General features: G+C 34.3%; 3 protein-coding genes and 1 long non-coding RNA gene across 4 annotated transcripts; all 4 read left to right on the top strand.

The window, feature by feature from the left end:
- On the top strand, nt 1-555 carry LOC144854506 (uncharacterized). Its single transcript, XR_013614621.1, has 2 exons — nt 1-153; nt 447-555. It is a non-coding gene; the product is annotated as an uncharacterized LOC144854506 (long non-coding RNA).
- Nucleotides 556-8,296: 7,741 nt separating this feature from the next.
- Nucleotides 8,297-8,923, top strand: LOC144853484 (BTB/POZ domain-containing protein KCTD6-like). The gene has a single exon (XM_078711180.1). The coding sequence runs from the start codon at nt 8,297-8,299 to the stop codon at nt 8,921-8,923; it is 627 nt and encodes a 208-aa protein (XP_078567306.1).
- An 8,342-nt stretch (nt 8,924-17,265) lies between these two features.
- LOC144853485 (BTB/POZ domain-containing protein KCTD21-like) lies at nt 17,266-17,961 on the top strand. The gene has a single exon (XM_078711181.1). The coding sequence runs from the start codon at nt 17,266-17,268 to the stop codon at nt 17,959-17,961; it is 696 nt and encodes a 231-aa protein (XP_078567307.1).
- Nucleotides 17,962-18,634: 673 nt separating this feature from the next.
- Nucleotides 18,635-19,213, top strand: LOC144853487 (BTB/POZ domain-containing protein KCTD6-like). The gene has a single exon (XM_078711182.1). It carries the CDS (start codon nt 18,635-18,637, stop codon nt 19,211-19,213), a length of 579 nt encoding a protein of 192 aa, XP_078567308.1.
- Nucleotides 19,214-19,637: the final 424 nt, after the last annotated feature.

Genomic DNA, 19,637 nt, shown 5'->3' on the forward strand with positions numbered 1-19,637 from the left:
GTCGCGCCCAGTCTTGCCAAAGTTGTATTACACCATGAATGTGTTAGCGTTAATTACCACACTTTTAGCAGCCAGAAGCTTAGCTCCAGAAAATGAAGCGGAGATTAGTGCTGCATACGAAGACGTTAGATCAGATGCAACAGAAACAACTTGGTGAGTAGGCAGTGGTGGTCTAACCCAGTTCCAATATTGTTATTTAATCCAGTTTAAACTCTGTCGTAGGTATATTAGATAATAATAGATTTAATTTAAAGACATTAGTCTGATTATCATGTTACTATGTAAACATCTGAATGTACATTTGTAGGCATACCTGGTACTTCGTATCTGCCTGGAAAATACCAGTATTGTTAAATTGTACTGTAATTTCTAATAATAGCAAATGCGTCAAGCAAACAAAATATACACAATTTGATGCCTAAAATGAAAGTTTTCTCCTATTTCAGTCTTTTGTGTCTTTACGAAGGTAAGGAGATTGTTTTGTCAGGAACTGGTTCTGACTATGATGACTGTCTCGCACAATTAGCAGGTATGCACCATTTATTAAATAATTAGAGCAGTTATTTATCACGTATATTATTTTTTTTTTATTTTACTTAAATTTACCTTGGAAAATTTGACTCATTTTTCCCTTCGACGTCATAACTGAAAACTCTTCTTCTACGTAGGCCTAAATACGGCGAAATGTAAGGTGGTGGTGATGGCCTTTATTTTTCTCAGTCCTATGAAAAGTCTTCGACTATGAGGTGACCTTTGGGATTAAAAATAACTATTCAAGTAACTTGAACATATGGAAGTGAAACAATAACATACAAAGATTTTAAAAATTGAAAAATTGCGAAGCATCAAATTGAACAATTGAATATAAAATATATATATAAATCCAAAGGCAAATTACTGAAAAAATGACAATGCTGTGGGTATCAGTGGCTGGATCTCAATGGAGATACAAAATGACAATGCTGTGGGTATCAGTCGCTGGATCTCAATGGAGATACAACAAAAAATAAGCGAAAAGCTAAATCAAAACGATAAAGTAAAACAGCCAGAAAAGTTAGCAGAGCTTTCGGGCAACACTAGCCCTTCATCAGTGCAAGTGAAGGAATTTGGATAACGTCATAGTATAAGAACTGGCAAGTGCTGCCTGGGTGGATAGGAATAACAGAAATACAACAAAAGGAGACAGGGTGAAGTCTGAATAAGAGTAGAAAACAAAGAAGGTAGCTTGGTAGAGATATATATATATGTATATATATAACAATTTTATATATAAATCCAAAGGCAAATTACTGAACAAATGACAATGCTGTGGGTATCAGTGGCTGGATCTCAATGGAGATACAAAAAAAGAAGCGAAAAGCTAAATCAAAACGATAAAGTAAAACAGCCAGAAAAGTTAGCATATATATATAAAAAGAGTCGCTATCCAATCGAGTTTGAACAATACCATGGAAGCCCCAGTGGTCTAATGGTTAGGGCAACTGCATATCAAGCAGGCGGTCCGAGTTCGAGTCTCGGTTGGGGCGACTTTTTCTCATTCTCACAGATTTCCTCATCTTTATCGTTTCAAATTAATTAATTAAATTTCAGTATATCACCGGGTGGTTTAGAATTAATGTTGGTGGTATTCTTGTGGTAGTAGGGTCATTTCTCTATACTTTAATTGTGTGTATGTATATTATGTGTAGACAAGAATGGCCTGTATGTACCCCAGAAAATCTAAAATTGTTTACTGAAAACCACATCTTAGAAATAAACCCCCTTTAGTGGTAATAGTATAATATAATTCCAACCATTAAAAAAGTCACTAAAATACATTACCCTTGATATAATGGTACTTAGTTTTCTAGATCTAGAAAACAAGATATCTCAGGTCTTAGTTTTCTAGATCTTAGTTTTCTAGACACCCCAATGATATGCTGTTCGTACAATCGTTGTAGAGTGCCTACTGTAGACTAAGCCTAATAAATAGGATGTGCATGTTACAGCTGTCAGAATGAAAAGTGATAATCATGATTAAAACGTTTTCTGGAAGCTATTGGATTGTAGATACGAATTCATGTGAACATTTTGCCAATCTAATGTTGTGACGTCTTCATATGGCCAGTTGAATAAAAAAAAAAGTCGTATTTTCATATTTTGCGTCATAGTTCATAACATTTAAAAGAGCGCGCATCTATATTTTACGTACTCAAATTTCTTCTACACGTTAATATGTTGTTGCTGAGATAATTTCCTTCCGAAATTGCTATCTTGTTTCATTTTGATACCGTCGCCATGTTAAAAATTGGAATAAATGGCGGGTCCCGTAATTTCACCTATTCTACACTGTATGTAATATGTATACAGATTATACTGTGTATACTGTATATAGTATATGAAACAAAATAGGCAGAATTCAGCACTAACAACATATCATATTCTTCAGATCAGGTCATAATGCCATACTCTTTTTCTGTGTGCAATATTTTAAAGTATGACGTGCACGTGGCGTTTGTCAAAGTGACGAGTTTATAATTATCTAGTTATTATTATTATTTTATTTAGGCCATATGTCAAAACTACAAGACGGATCTTTACCACATTTAAACCAGTATATAGATATGAAGCAATCTGAACCAGGATCACAATTCTGGACCACATTTATATATTTTTACTAATTTTAAGACGTACGTCAAAACTACAAGACGGATCTTTTTCACGATTATTAATCCTTTTTCTCTTTTTACTTCGGAGGTTGCAACTCTTCTAGTGCCCTTCTAGTTTGCATATGTTTCCAAAGTGTGAGCCATGGAGTAAGGCGCCCGCATCAAATTAGAAAGTCAAAATCATAGAGGGGATCTGCTAATACTCTAGGGGGGGGGGGGGGGGGTAGAGTAATTGACTGAGGAGTAGGGCGCCCGCATCAAATTAGAAAGTCAAAATCATAGAGGGATCTGCTAATACTCTAGGGGGGTAGAGTAATTGACTTCCTAGTTTGGAGGGGGTGCTGCTCCATGCTGTGAAATGGCGTCGCCCAGTTTGACCTTTTAACCCTGTACTTCCGATACTGTGTTTTGAATGCAAATTGACGAACAGGAGATTCTTGTGTTATAAGTTCTTTGGTAGGTATACACAGATAGGTACTATAGGTATAATAGGTGTTGTTGTGATAGGTCTTCAGAGATATTTACCACAAAAATAAATTTTGTCTAGGTATACCCATTATGTTTGCTACATATAGGGTTGCATTGGGTCTATAGGGTTTACATTGATAACATCCTTTTCAAGTCGCCATGCTAGACGCAATGTCCGGGAACCACCGATAGGTGGCGCTGTACACAACTAAAGCTTTCACGGGACACACTTAATACTTTCGTAGAGAGAAATCAGGTAATGACCTAAAATGCCCCAGATATGTATGTTGTAGCCAACATTTTGACATTGTATCGAATGGAACGCCTTAGAATGGTTTCAAGAGGGTTGGAAACGCTGAAAAACATACGAAACAGTAGGCCTATATATCTGAGTCAAAAAGTGAATTTTATTATTTTATTTAAAGTACCTGTGACGTCACAAAGAACGTCATCTTCGGCATGTCTTCGGAAGCAACGTCTTCGGAAGCATTGGGATGTTTGGAAATATCACCCAAACAAAGTTCAAAATGATGATGCTGATTGGTCGGTTAAAATGCTTCCGTAAAATCCGATTGAATCGACGAGCTGGATGGCTCACTTCCAACATCAAAATCAGTAGGTGAGAGGATGCATTCCTCGTATGGATAATGCATCCTCTCACCACCAGAATCATTCATCAATAACAGTCATCCTCCAAGCAAGGGAGGAACCTAACACAAAATTATGTGCAACATCAAAACAGCTCAAGGCATGTACACCAGTACATTGAAATTACATTGACATTAAATTGAACCGGGTCATTTTGCTAACACCTTCATCTTTGAATTATTGTGCAGCGGCACAACATCTATAAATATACGGGTAGCCCCTTTCATCTGACCAGAGGCAACACGTGGCAATTATCTCTAGTTCCGAAAAACTCTGGGTGGACATTTGCAAGAGAACGGTCTCGTAGTAATTCACTCATAAACTCTTAACAATAACAATACCGGCAGGATCGCATCTTTTTAACACTAACAGCAACCTTCGTCCTATGTGATATTGTAGTAGGCTTACAATGAGAGATTATTTTGCCGGTTATGTTAGATAATAACTTTAGGAGTTAAATACTATGGCATGGACCTGTTTCCGTCAGCAGGACGCGATACAGCTCTTTATCCAACGTCACTAGGATATGATACCGTACGAAACACGGTGCATTACAATGAAATATAATAAATAGTGTATGCACGTTTTAAAGAGAAAGTCCATGTTACTTTCATGATATTCCAAATGTTTATAATTTGGGATGTAAATTTATATATTTGCAAATTTGCAAATAATATGCCTATAGTAAGTATCGACTTATAATTGTTTAATTTTCATAATAATTATACAAGCAAACCAATTTGTAACATAAATCGGTTCCATTTGTATTATAAGAAGCAAGTAACAACCTCTTATAATTAATGCTGATGTATACAGCCTTGTAATTCATCAGATTCTGCAGCTGTCACTAGATATATCCTAACTTACCATCGCAAGTCTATCTGTATTGAATACTTGTAATACATATAGTCAGTTGGAATCGTATCTAGTGACAGCTGCAGACTCGGTTGAATAATTTGTACCACTACTACACGATTAACAATCTCGATCTTACAAAAGTACTTAATCATTAAATAAATAATATATTAAAAACCACTCCTGATAAGTGTCTGTTCACGATCGAGGGACTGTATCAACATTATTATCCGTTGTTTTTGTTAATAGTTCAAATAACACTATAACCCTTAAGCCGATTTTCACCTTTACGCATGCGTATTCATGTTTTCATCTTAAAAATCCCTCGCTATGCATGCGTAAAAGCTGAGGCATTCGATTCGCGCGAACAGATTCGCCTTGTGGAAAATCGGCTTTATAGTGATAGATGCAAATTGTGGAATCTAACCATAATATAACCATTGTCCTTTTAGTTTATATTCTGATTTTTAAGTTAGTTTGCAGACATGGATTCAAAGGTTGATGAAGTTTTGGAGCTAAACGTTGGTGGTTGTTTTTACACTACAAGTCGCTCAACATTAACTCGTTATCCAGATTCTATGCTTGGTGCAATGTTCAGTGGTCGTCTTCCTTCTAAAGTTGATCAGTGTAATCGCTACATTATTGACGGAGATGGGCCTACATTTCGACACGTTTTGAATTTCCTGCGAAGATCAAAACTTGTTCTTCCTGAAGGATTTAAAGAGTGGGATATTTTATCTATGGAAGCAGATTTCTACCAAATAGAAGATCTTATCCGGCTTATTGAAAAAGCAAAACAACAAATTCGTGAGAATGAAGTAAAAAGGAAAAATAAAGTTTTGGATTTTATAGAAGTAGAAGAAAATTCATATCAACAAAAATGGCGTATAACCACCAGTATTCAAAATATATTTGATAAATTACCATCAATAACACGTTTTCTGGAAGAAACTCAATTAAGAAAATTAATGAAGAAATCAATTATCGGCAAAATAACAGAGTTTCAAGTGGAATTTCCCAAAGCGTATTTGCAAAATCATCTGCAACTGTTTAAGGAAATAACTCAACTGGGGTTTATGTTTGAAACTACGTGTACAGGTTTGAGTGGCTCTGAATTGAGAAATAGATGGACGTTTACAAGAAACGACACGGCGGCCGTTTGTCACTGAGACATTACCACTTAGAAGATTAATCTAAAGGCTTAAGTTTTTACCTAGCACAAATGACATACTTCCTTTTTAAAAATGGGGTTTAGGTTAACATGGATCATGTTTATCCTTTCCAATATGTTTCAGCTAAACAAACCTAAAGACACTTGAGGAACAACTGTGGTACACTCAAACATTGGAACTTACATTTCTTACACAATCATATTTACATATTGTAATAATGTAATATGGCGATTCAACAAACAACAAGCTTTCATGAGTATTAAATAAACGTATTTTATATATTTTTTTTTTTTTTTTTTTTTTTAACCATATTTAATGAGGGTGATCCATCCAGCTATTGCTGATCATTAGGGACCCTCAGAGGTTCACAAGACAAACATATACACAAGATGCTCTACATAAACAAAGTCTTATTACAAGTCTTTGGGAGTGGAGTAATTTGGTCCTTAGAAAAAATCCTGACATGTGACGGGACTTGAACACAGGACCCTTGGAGTGGTAGCCAAGCATCATAACCACCAAGCCACAACTCCACTCCACTTAATTTATTGTAGTTTTGTAGTCTTTGTCAAAAGGTGTTATTGCTTTTATGTTGAGGGGACCCCACAGGATATAAATCCCCAGGGATTTAGAGGGCTATCCCTGGTACCATACAAAATGATTGCGTTTTGTTTCATTTTTGTCTGTTTTTTATTCTTGTATGGTATGGTATCGAAATAAATCAAATCAAATATTATATAGCATTATTTTTACTTGTGAATACTAGATGTCCTAAACGGACTTATACTGTTTTATATTGTCACTTAACGAACATATGATATTAATAATTTTGACAAGAGAATGTCAGTTTACCCATCTCCCTAATGGTAAGGATTTTTAATTCTATGCAATTTAAACAATTCATAATATAGCAATAATATAATACAATCACTGATTTTTATATATTTTAAAGAATAAACATACAGTAAAATTGTAATAAAAATACAAGATCCACTTTTTAGTTTTATTCTTTGTTAAATGTTTGTGTTTTTGTTATACAATAAAGCAATGCTATTTTTTAGACTTGACAGAATTGGTCTTGCGTATCATTGGTTTTTCTTTGAAGACTCTTATTTTAATACAATTTTCTATATAAGGTTTACCCTCATTTAGGCTACCCGAGGCTACTCATCCAAATGTAACAATTATCGATTATGATCGATTTGATTATTTATAACTTATTTTTTTTATTTCATAAAATAATAGGCCAGCAATTAGAAAGTATACCACCAAAGCATTATTGGTGTGACCTCACAGGAGTTTCTATTAAAAACTATTAATAGATTACCCGATAATTTGAAGTATTATTATATAATTGAATACAGTTGTTCAATGACTCAAACCCATTTTAATTATCTAAATTTAAAAAATGCATTACTGTATCACTTATATTACTGTACGACTATATTTGTTCACCTAACATTCAGAGATATGAAATGATCTGAGTGACCTATGATCGTTATTTATAAAGCAAGCTGTTTTACCACGAATAATAATATTTATACGGTGGATACAAGTTTGTATGTCGGTGTATTGCGCCTCATATGTTAGTGTAAATGGGTGACTGGACGTTTTGCCAAACACCGCTTCACAGACAACTAGTCGATAGACTATTCGCCGACCGACACTTTGCCGACTAGATCATTTTCATTCATATGTAATTAATATAAAACTATATGAGTTTTTAACTGACACATGAAAACGCGACATGCATTCCAGTAGTCTAGTTGTTCAACATCGTTTTGAGGTTTATTCATTTCGTGTTTTATTTTATAAATAATGTACATGCTCTATTATGGTCTCGTAAAAGAACATGTTTTTCATTACTAAATAATAGAGCATACCACCACATTTTGAACTTCTCGTGCGAAGACCAAAACTTATCTTCCTGATTTAAGAAGTCGGATATGTTATCAGCTGATGCAGATTTCTACCAGATCTTATACGATTAATTGAAAATAAAAGAGCTAAGAAATGTTAGTACACAAAGTATGGCGTAAATCTACAATTACTGTGGAGAACATCATCTATACTACAGGCAATTCCTCGTCAATATGTCTAGAGTTTAGACAGGTAGAAAAATCACTAGACGAATTGTGCCAGTCAGTTTGCGTACCATATTCGATGAATCAACACAATTAATGGTTTGAGATCAATTGGATATGTATAAGAGATTAATGTGACAACTGAATGATGTGTGTGACGCATACGACGTCAAATATCAAAATTTAATGTTGTCGCTGACTTTGGACTTCCTACATTCCGTGATACATTACTGGAATCTGATATCTGATGAAGCTGTCTATTGTATATCTGCTATTTGTTTTTAGTATCATAATACATAGTGACAAAAAAAAAACATCAAACGTAGCATTATAACCGCTGGCTCATTAATTTCAAGTCGTACAGAACAGTAACTTTACTCTAGTTTCGATTTTTTAGATCTTTATTCTTGTAGCGGATAACATGGATTCGCATAAATACGTTTTTTTTACGTATGTTTTGGAGCTGAACGTTGGTGGCTGTTTTTACACAACAAGTCGATCGACCTTAACTCGTTATCCAGATTCTATGTTGGATGCTATGTTCAGTGGTCGTCTTCCTTCTAAAGTTGATCAGTATAATCGCTACATTATTGACGGAGATGGGCCTACATTTCGACACATTTTGAATTTCCTGCGAAGATCAAAACTTATTCTTCCTGATGAATTTAAAGAATTTGATATTTTATCCACTGAAGCAGATTTCTACCAGATAGAAGATCTCATCCAATTAATAAAATATAAAAAGAAAGTCAATGAAAGAAAGGTAACTTGTTTGGACTTTATAGAGGTAGAAAAATGTTCAAATACGTGGCGTATATCAACCAGTGTTGGAAACATATTCAATAAATTACCATCTATACAATGGGCAATTTCTCGTCAATTTGATGACATAAAGAAAACTCCTGAGTTTGTAGTTCACCTTCCGTACATACAAAATCATTTAACTCTGCTAAGAGATATAACTCAACTAGGATTTACATTTGAAACTGCATGTTCAGGCTCAAAGGATTGTTGGACATTTACAAGAGAAAATGAGGCCATTGGATAAATGAAGAGTTTAACGTACATTATTACCAAATCGTCAATTTAGTATAACTATTATAGTTTTGTTGTTGAATTGATCAATTTTAGAAAAGATTGGAAAAAAGAAATATCATTAAACTGTAAAATTCGTCTCTTGAAAACAATTCAAAGAAGCTCTCTTTTATTTTGTTTTAAACATTAAAAAAGAAAAAGGTATGAAAGAAGAGGTATCCGGCACAGACTCTAAATTAAATTATCAAATTCTCAACCTATTTCTAGCCTAATTTTTTCCATAGAATTTAGTTTGTTCTTGTTAAAGAGAAGCATATACAAAATGGTTAGGTTTGTGAATATAATATGAAAGGAATTTGCTCTGAAAAGTTTGGATTGTATTTGTTATTTAGTTTACCTTGTACTTTCGTTTCCTCGAAATGTTATATAAAAGCACAAAGAAACAATTTCTATGAATACAAGATTATCCACATTTACCCGAGACAAATTTATTCCATAATTATCTCATTCAAGTAACAATTATCAATCATTATCGATCCGACTATTTATATAATATCTAACAAATAACCAGACGGTCAACTTAAACGTGTTAATCGTACTATTAAAATAAATAAAGTACAATGTAGAAAGTATACCCAAGCATTATGGTCTCACGAGAGCTTTTATTAAAGACTATAGATTGTTAGATTAACCGATAATTTGAGATGTTATATAATTAAATATAAAATTAAGGATAATAATGTAAAAAGTTTCGAACACATTTAATGATACAGTATACTTTTGATGTTCTGTAATATAGGTCTAATATTAGTGATTGTGAAATCCTTTTTTTACAGAGTGAAATTTGTATTAAGTTAGGCTGTCTAACCTACCAAACTAGCGTGACAAAGAAGTGTGGTGTGCTTAAAAATATGGTAGTGATATGTTCAAATATGGTAGTAATATTTTCAAATATTATATATAATATTATTATTACAATTATTACTATGTGTATGTATTTTACTGCTTTTTTTCATTTGAAAATTCAATGGTAGCTGTCAAACAGTAATTCAATAAAGATTGGCTGTTAAAGCATATAGTCTGATGTATTTTGTAGTATACAAAATTAGACACACATCAAGTATAAAAGATACGGAGAATCGCGGAAGTGAGGCTACGCTTATGGTGGTTTAGTGAATCCTGTGTAGGCTATTTCAGGTTTCTAATTTTAACCCCCGAGACATCGCTTTGCTGAAAATCACATTCAAGCTTGCAATAATGTTTAGCCACTTGTGTTTAAGTTAATCATTGTGTTAAATAAATAAGATAGAATTGTACGCTGTTATTGTCTATTGACATGGGGCTGTAAAAACACATAACGTGTTTAGCGCAAATTTGTACATTTTTCGATCATGTTAAAATATGTGAATTGAAAGTATACTGAATACTATCTAAAAAGCTAAATAATAAGTATACAATTATATTTTAAAACAAACAAGCACAATACAGACACGAAAGGTACCTGACTCTACCTTCTCATGCTATTATTTATATTTATATTACATAATGATTTATAAGCTAGAAATATGGACCGCACAATATCATGAATGCTAGGAATTAACTGAACATTTCAGATGGGAACGAGAAACGACCGGGACAGAAAATGGCAAAATTGGAACGGGTGGGGATACCGTAATAACCCAGAATTGTAAGGAGATTTTATACGTGTTATGTGAACTGATGGCGAAGAACAAAACAATTATTTTATAGAGTATAGTTGGATTGTTCTCCGTAATAAGAGGAGAAATATTGTATACAGTATCTATCTGTTGTTTCGACGAAAGAATAAATTCTTCGCTGGTGTTCTTTATGGCGGGACCAAAAGGGTGAATTATATTTGATAATCAACTTTCATAGCTTTTGTATATTATTGTAATAATTTTTATTCAAATTGAGGAAGTCGATATTGCTAAAATAAACGCAAACGTTAAAGATATGATATTCTGCAAGATAAACCATGACCTCCTCCATTCCTATGTCTGGCTAAAAAGATATGAAGGCCTTCTGGTAAAAGGACCTTAACAAACAAATCTATCTAAAACTACCAAATCCCGTTTCTTTGCTGCGCCCCTGGATCCTGATATGGAGCTGCTCTCGATGATATCGTTTGTTTGTTTTTCATACCATAATTCCTAGCCATAAATAAACACTACACGTACGTGTTATAATGGTTTGAACCATAAAATCTAACCGGGACATCATTTTGCAGTTACTTCTAGCTTTTGTGGCGGATAATTTGAAACATGGATTCGCATATAGACGACGTGTTGGAGCTGAATGTTGGTGGATGTTTTTACACTACAAGTCGATCAACACTAACTCGTTATCCAAATTCTATGCTTGGTGCTATGTTCAGTGGTCGTCTTCCTTCTAGAGTCAATCAGTGTAATCGCTACATTATTGATGGAGATGGGCCTACATTCCGACACATTTTGAATTTCCTACGAAGATCAAAACTTATTCTTCCTGAAGGATTTAAAGATTGGGATATTTTATCAGCTGAAGCAGATTTTTACCAAATTCCAGAGCTGATTCAACTCATTGAAAAAACAAAGACGGGCAAATGCTTTGACTTCATAGAGGTAGAATTTGTGGGCTTGTGTATAAGGGGTCGTCCTAAAACTCAGGATCATCAACAAATATTTGTACCACCTGGAGCAGCCGGCTGTTGGTGGTTGTTTGCCTCACCTAACCTAATCGACAAGATGCCATGTGTAAAATCTGGATTGATGTCTAAGAAGCTAGAAAGTTATGAGCCGGAGATGGTTTATAACGGTTATCGCAAGCACGCCGAGTATGGATTGACACTTCCCGAACACTTTTCATTAAATCGTTTGCAACTTTTTAAGGAGATAACTCAACTAGGGTTTAAACTTATAACAACATCCTTTGCAAGTCGCCATGCTAGGTGGACATTTGCAAGAGAATGTCTTCTATAGTAAATCACTGAGTAACTGTTAACTATTTTTATAACAAGAACATAAACGGAAAGTCAATGTTCAATTCATAATATCCCTAACTTTAACATTAGGGTTGAGCTAATGTTGTATACATGCATCATAAACATTATTGACGAAGATGTCACAAAAATATTCATATATTACTCAGGGGCGGACCCAGGGGTGTTGCCCTAGTGGCCCGGGCAACACCCTTAATTTCATAGTAAATGTTGTTTCTGCCACTAAAGTAAAGAGTCCCATTTCATCGTATACAATATCCATCCGGACCCGGAACTTGATAATTCATAAAGTAGTTACAGAGTTGCAGGGCATTTTATCATTGTTGTTGTTGTTTTGATGTTAGCTTAATCGTTAAAATTGGTAAAAGAAGTGATGCTGACGCCAACGAATTTAACGAGCTTCACAACCTAAATATTTCTTTGTAACAAAATTTATTTTAAATGGAACGCTACAACAATCCTTTGAAAATAAGGTCAGAGGTCAGATACAGCATTTCCGGTCATTTTTGGACAAAACGTTCTATAAGAAGGAATACAAACATATATATTCTAAACTATTTAGAAAAAAAAAATGAACTCTCTACACCTAGCTGTTGGCGGTTTATGGGTACCCTGTATTTTTATACTTAATTTGCATATTTCAGCTAATTTGCATATGTTCCCAAAGTGTGATGTTTGTTCAATTTAAAAAATAAAAGCTTTGTTCGCAATTTGTTTAACTTTAAATTCTAGATTGCCTAGACTATACCTGATATATAGAAAAATACTGTAAATAGCGGCCATTTTGGTTTTATGGATATTAAACTAATTTCTTCAACTACATTTTTCCTCCATTTTTTATATGTTGTTGTGATAGGTCTTCAGAGATATTTACCACAAAAATAAATTATGTTCTAATTTTGTCTAGGTATACCCATTATGTTTGCTACATATAGGGTTGCATTGGGTCTATAGGGTTTACATTGATAACAACATCCTTTCCAGTCAACAAGGACAAACCAGCTAAACACAGTCAACCTGGTGTATACTGCATCCCATGTGAATGTGGAAAGGTATACATTGGGGAAACTGGACGCGACCTTCAAACCAGACTCAAAGAACATCAAGGCCATGCCAGAAGAGGAGAGCAAGACAAATCATCAATAGTTATGCATTCTCACAAGCAACAACACCGAGTTAATTGGGAAGATGCTGAACTAATTGCTACCGTTCCTTCTTGGCATTCCAGACGAACCAGGGAAGCTATTGAAATCTACAAACACAACACTGTTCATCAAGATATTGGATTTGTTATTAGTCAAATTAGACATTTGGCTATCTTTATTCAACAAGAATCTTCATCGACAGTAAACAATGCCATAGTTTCTGGCCAGTTTACACTTCACAACCCAGTCTGGACACATGTTCTTGTTTGGCCAGTCCACACCCACCTTTGAGACAATGCAATTGTTTTTAGCTTGTCTCACCCTGCTTTTCACACCTATCTGAAACAATGCTCTTCTATAGCAAGTTTCCATTCACTATTGTTCTTGAGAAACAATGCTCTGCTATAGCTAGTTTCAATCCCTCCCACTGTGTGAACTTGCCATTGTTTCTGGCTTTCACACCAGTCCCACCCTTCCCACTTATATTCCAAGTTTCCTGGACTTTCTGCATTCTCACTCCTGAGGACGATCAAAGTATATTGATCGAAACGTCGAGAAACTCAACAGTTCTTTTCAGAACTAATACACGTGGTGTACCGCAAACTTTATATCAACATTCTTGAAGAGAGTAATCAAGATTGATCGCGCATGCTCATTATTTAGTTTACCTTGGTATTTTCGTTTCTTCGAAATGTTATATGAAAGCACATTGAAACAATTTCTATGAATACGAGATTAGCCACATTTATCCGAAACAAATTTATCATCATCATCTCATTCAAATGTAACAATTATCAATCAATACCGATCCGACTATATATATAATATCCAACAAATAACCATACTGCCAACGCTGTGGCGAATGCTATTAGAATAAATAAAGTAAAGGCTCTTTTTTTTCTTATTTTTTTATTATTTCATTTCCAAATACACAACGCGCCACCAGCCGTGGCAACAAGACAAAACAAACAAAAAACGTAAAGGCTCAACAATTTAGAAAGCATACCAAAGACTATAGATTGTTAGATTAACCGATACTTTGAGACGTTATATAATTAAATATAAATTGTTAATAAATGTAAATTAAATGTAAAGATAATAAACAGTATACTTTTGATGTTCATACATGGGCACATCACATTTTTTCACGTACAGTTTGATAGTGTAGACTAGCGTGACAAAAAAAGTGTGATGTTCTTAAATATGGTAGTGATATGTTCAAATATGGTAGTAATATGTTCAAATATGGTAGTGATATCATTATGTTGTCTGTATATGGCCACATTTTGTGTCACAAAAAGTTTGATTGTGTAGTGTTTTATAAACCTTAATTGCTTGAATTAATTGCATTACATTGCGTAGAGCGTTACTTTACGCGCGTCACAGATTTGTGTATTTACTTTTGTGCGCGCGTAGAGTGTTCCATCTTTACTTTCTAAAAGAATAGATCTTTGTTTTCAGAGAGTTGTTAATTATAAGCCAAATATCTTTGTTGTTTTTACATTAAATAATACATGTCTAGCAAATGGCTGGAGAGTGGTTCAAATCTAACCTGAATATTCTCCCGTTTTTTAGATTAAATTATATTGGAGCGAATTTGACCAATATGGCTTCACACAAAGACGACATTGTAGAGCTAAATGTTGGCGGGTGTTATTACACCACAAGTCGATCAACCTTAACTCGTTATCCAGATTCTATGCTGGGTGAAATGTTCAGTGGTGGAGATCTTCCTCCTTCTAAAGTCTACATTATTGACGGAGATGGGCCTACATTCCGACACATTTTAAATTTTTTACGAAGATCAAAGCTAATTCTTCCTGAAGGATTTAAAGAGTGGGATGTTTTATCAGCTGAAGCAGATTTCTACCAACTACCAGATCTTGTCAAATTAATTGAACAACATGCAAACAAGGACGAGGTGTTGGAGCTGAATGTTGGTGGTTGTTTTTACACCACAAGTCGATCAACCTTAACTCGTTATCCAGATTCTATGCTGGGTGCAATGTTCAGTGGTCGTCTTCCTACTAAAGTTGATCAGTGTAACCGCTACATTATTGACGGAGATGGGCCTACCTTTAGACACGTTTTGAATTTCCTAAGGAGATCAAAACTTATTCTTCCTGAAGGATTTAAAGAATGGGATATTTTAATCAATGAAGCGGATATCTTCAAACTTCCAGGACTGATTACATTTATTGGAAATGAGAAAGAACACATTCGTAAAAAAAATGTAAAGACAGGTAAATGTTTAGACTTTATAGAGGTACACAAGACAAGATACGAATTGCGTGTATCTAGCAGTCTGCCAAACATTTTCTGTAAACTACCATCACTAATGGAAACTTCCGAACTTCAGAAACATGGCGAGTTGGAAGTGACAGTTCCCTATCTATTCGAATCTGATCATCTTATACTATTAAAGGAAATAATTCAACTAGGATTTACATTGGAAACTGCTTGCTTAGGCTCGAAGGATAGGCCTATATGGACATTTACAAGAGAGACCTCTGCGGCCACTATATAATGTGTAACGTGTTACGAATTGTTAAAAATCTTTAGTAACGCAGTTGTCAAGATTTGATTAGTTTGTAACGTTTTCATCAATCATTTTGTGTCGATTACTTTATGTCGTCCTTTTTCAAAAGTTGATTAATGAATCGTTTTGCTTTTGTGGCTCCATTTCTTGCGCCGAAGATTGATTGCTATTTTCCCTAAAGTTTCTTGTTTGTTAAATCGTATGTATTCTTTTTAAAGAGATAACCCAATAAGCCACGTCCGCAACAATGTTAACAGGTGGATATTCGCATAATTTTGTAGGAGCAAGTTCGAGAAAGTTAAAATATTGTTGTTACAAGTCTTAACCTGATAAGTTGCAACAGCCTTTAAAAAAGCTATTATTATTATTAAAATATTACTAAATTAAGTGTGTATGTATTTTGCTGCTTTTTTTTTCATTTGAAAATTCAATGGTAGTTGTCAAACAGTAATTCAATAAAGATTGACTGTTAAAGCCAATAGTCTCAATGTATTTTGTAGTATAGACACACAGAAAGTATTAAGTTACGAAGAATCGCAGATTGAGGCTCCGCTTATAGTGGTTTAGTGAATCCTGTGTAGGCTATTTCAGGTTTCTAATTTTAACCCCCTAGACATCGCTTTACTGAAAATCACATTCAGGCTTGCAATAATGTTAAGCCACTTGTGTGTAAGTTAATCATTGTGTTAAATAAATAAGATAGAATGGTACGCTGTTATTGTCTTTTGAGGCTGTAACAACAATTTTTCGATCATGTTAAAATATGTGAATGAAAGTATACTTAACAATATCTAAAAAGCTAAATAATAAGTATACAATTATATTTTAAAACAAACAAGCACAATACAGACACGAAAAGTACCTGACTCTACCTTCTCATGCTATTATTTATATTTATATTACATAATGATTTATAAGCTAGAAATATGGACCGCACAATATCATGAATGCTAGGAATTAACTGAACATTTGAGATGGAAACCAGAAACGACGACCGGGACAAAAGATTATAGTCAAATTAAAGTTATTATGAGGTAGAAAAGGCTGGCAACATTGGAACGGGTGGGGATACCGTAATAACCCAGAATTATAAGGAGATTTTATAAGTGAACTGATGGTGAAGAACGAAACCATTATTTTATAGAGTATAGTTGGATTGTTCTCCGGAATAAGAGGAGAAATATTGTATACAGTATCTATCTGTTGTTTCGAAGAAAGAATAAATTCTTCGCTGGTGTTCTTTATGGCGGGACTAGAAGGGTGAATTATATTTGATAATCGACTTATCTTTTGTATATTATTGTAATAGTTTTTATTCAAATTGAGGAAGTCGATATTTCTGAAATAATAAACGCAAACGTTAAAGATATGATATTCTGCAAGATAAACTATGAACGGCATGTCACCTCCTCCATTCCTAGGTCTGGCTAAAAAGATATGAAGGCCTTCTGGTAAAAGGAACTTAACAAACAAATCTATCTAAAACTAGCAAAGCCCTTTTCTTTGCTGCGCCCCTGGATCCTGATATGGAGTTGCTCTCGATGATATCGTTTGTTTGTTTTTCAAACCATAATTCCTAGCCATAATAAACACTACACGTACGTGTTATATAATGGTTTGAGCCATAAAATCTAACATAATTTTGCAGTTTTTGAATAATAATAATTTGAAACATGGATTCACATGTAGACGACGTGTTGGAGCTGAATGTTGGTGGTTGTTTTTACACCACAAGTCGATCAACCTTAACTCGTTATCCAGATTCTATGCTGGGTGCAATGTTCAGTGGTCGTCTTCCTTCTAAAGTTGATCAGTGTAATCGCTACATTATTGACGGAGATGGGCCTACATTCAGACACATTTTGAATTTCCTGCGAAGATCAAAACTAATTCTTCCTGACGGATTTAAGGAGTGGAATATTCTACAGGCAGAGGCGGATTTTTACCAAATTCCAGGGCTGATTCAATTAATTGAAAAAACAAAGACGGGAAAATTTGAATTCATAGAGGTAGAATTTAAGGGTTCGTGTAGTCAAGGTTATCCTAACATTAAAAATGGGCAACAGATATTTGTACCAGCTAAGACAAGCGGCAATTGGTGGTTGTTTGCCTCACCTAACCTAATCGACAAGATGCCATGTGTAAAATCTGGATTAATGTCTAAGAAGCTAGAAAGGAGTTATGAGCCGGAGATAGTTTATAATGGTTATCGCAAGCACGCTGAGTATGGATTGACACTTCCCGAACACTTTTCATTAAATCGTTTGCAACTTTTTAAGGAAATAACTCAACTAGGGTTTAAACTTATAACAACATCCTCTAACAGCCGTTGTGTTAGGTGGACATTTGCAAGAGAATGTCTTCTATAGTAAATCACTGATTAACTGTTAACTATTATTATAACAAGAACATAAACGGAAAGTCAATGTTCAATTCATGATATACCTAACTTTAACATTAGGGTTGGGCTAATGCTGTATACATGCATCATAAACATTCACTGGCAATTCTCAATTAAGCCCGTGGGCTTTAAACATGTAAACATTTATTTGCAAAAATAAGCATACAGCACATTTGATCGATTCGACCAATGTTCATGTCTTTGACCAATGTTCATGTCTTTGATACAGTAAACCAATCGGAGCAGAAATCGATAGGCCTACCTTTCTATCTCTTACAAAAGTGTTTGATCATTAGATAAATAATATTTTAAAAACCACTCCTGATAAGTGTCTGTTCACAAGGGACTGTATCAACATTTTGTATCCGTTGTTTTCGTTAATCATAGTTCAAATAACACTATAACCATTAAGCCGATTTTCTACTAGGCGAACCGTAAGTGTCACCTTTACGCATGCGTATTTATATTTTCATCTTCAAAATCCCTCTCTACACATGCGTATAAGGTGACGCTTTCGATTCAAACAAACACGCCAAGTGGAAAATCGGCTTTATAGTGATTGAAGCAAATTGTGGAATCTAACCATAATATAACCATTGTCCTTTTAGTTTATATTCTGATTTTTAAGTTAGTTTGCAGACATGGATTCAAAGGTTGATGAAGTTTTGGAGCTAAACGTCGGTGGTTGTTTTTACACCACAAGTCGATCAACCATAACTCGTTATCCAGATTCTATGCTTGGTGCAATGTTCAGTGGTCGTCTTCCTTCTAAAGTTGATCAGTGTAACCGTTACATTATTGACGGAGATGGGCCTACATTCCGACACGTTTTTAATTTCCTGCGAAGATCAAAACTTATTCTTCCTGAGGGATTTAAAGAATGGGATATTTTATTATCTGAAGCAGATTTCTACCAACTAGAAGACCTTATCCAATTAGTTGAAAATAAAAAGACAGGAAAATACTTAGATTTCATAGAGGTACGCAAAAAAAATTCATACCATTGGAATATATCTACCAGTGTGGCAAACATATTCAATAAATTACCATCTCTATCAACGCAATTTACGAGAACCGATTTTATTCCAAAAATAACCATAAGTGCCCCAACAAATGAAATGACTTTGTTTAAGGAAATAACTCAACTAGGATTTAGGCCTACATTTGCAACAGACTCGCAATTCTCTTGTTGGACATTTACAAGAGACTGTAACAATTAAGATGTACAGTATTATTACGGTACCGGCTAAGTTTTAAAACTTAGTAACTCATTTATAGTGTTTGTGTTGTTGATTTCGGATCCATTTGAGAACAGATTTTCGGAAAAAGAAATCTGTAAAATGAACATTATTATACTTACGATTATCCTTCCATGAAATAACGAGGAGCGTCTCCATGAGGTTTGGAAGGGCATGGAACTACTCGTCTTTTGAAAAAAATCATTTCGTTTTTCCTTTAAGACATGGAACCGACCCAGCAGTTTTTAGAGTTTAACTATAATTGTTTTGACAGTTGTATTTAGTGTAGCTTAGTAGGTACAGTATTTTAGGTAATTTTCCCCAAATAAAATAATTATTTAAATCAAACATTAAAGATATAATATGAGGTTTATCCATATTTACTGGAGACAAATTTATAATGTAA

Source organism: Antedon bifida, chromosome 10 (assembly GCF_963402885.1).
Source record: "Antedon bifida chromosome 10, ecAntBifi1.1, whole genome shotgun sequence".
Classification (NCBI taxonomy): domain Eukaryota; kingdom Metazoa; phylum Echinodermata; class Crinoidea; order Comatulida; family Antedonidae; genus Antedon; species Antedon bifida.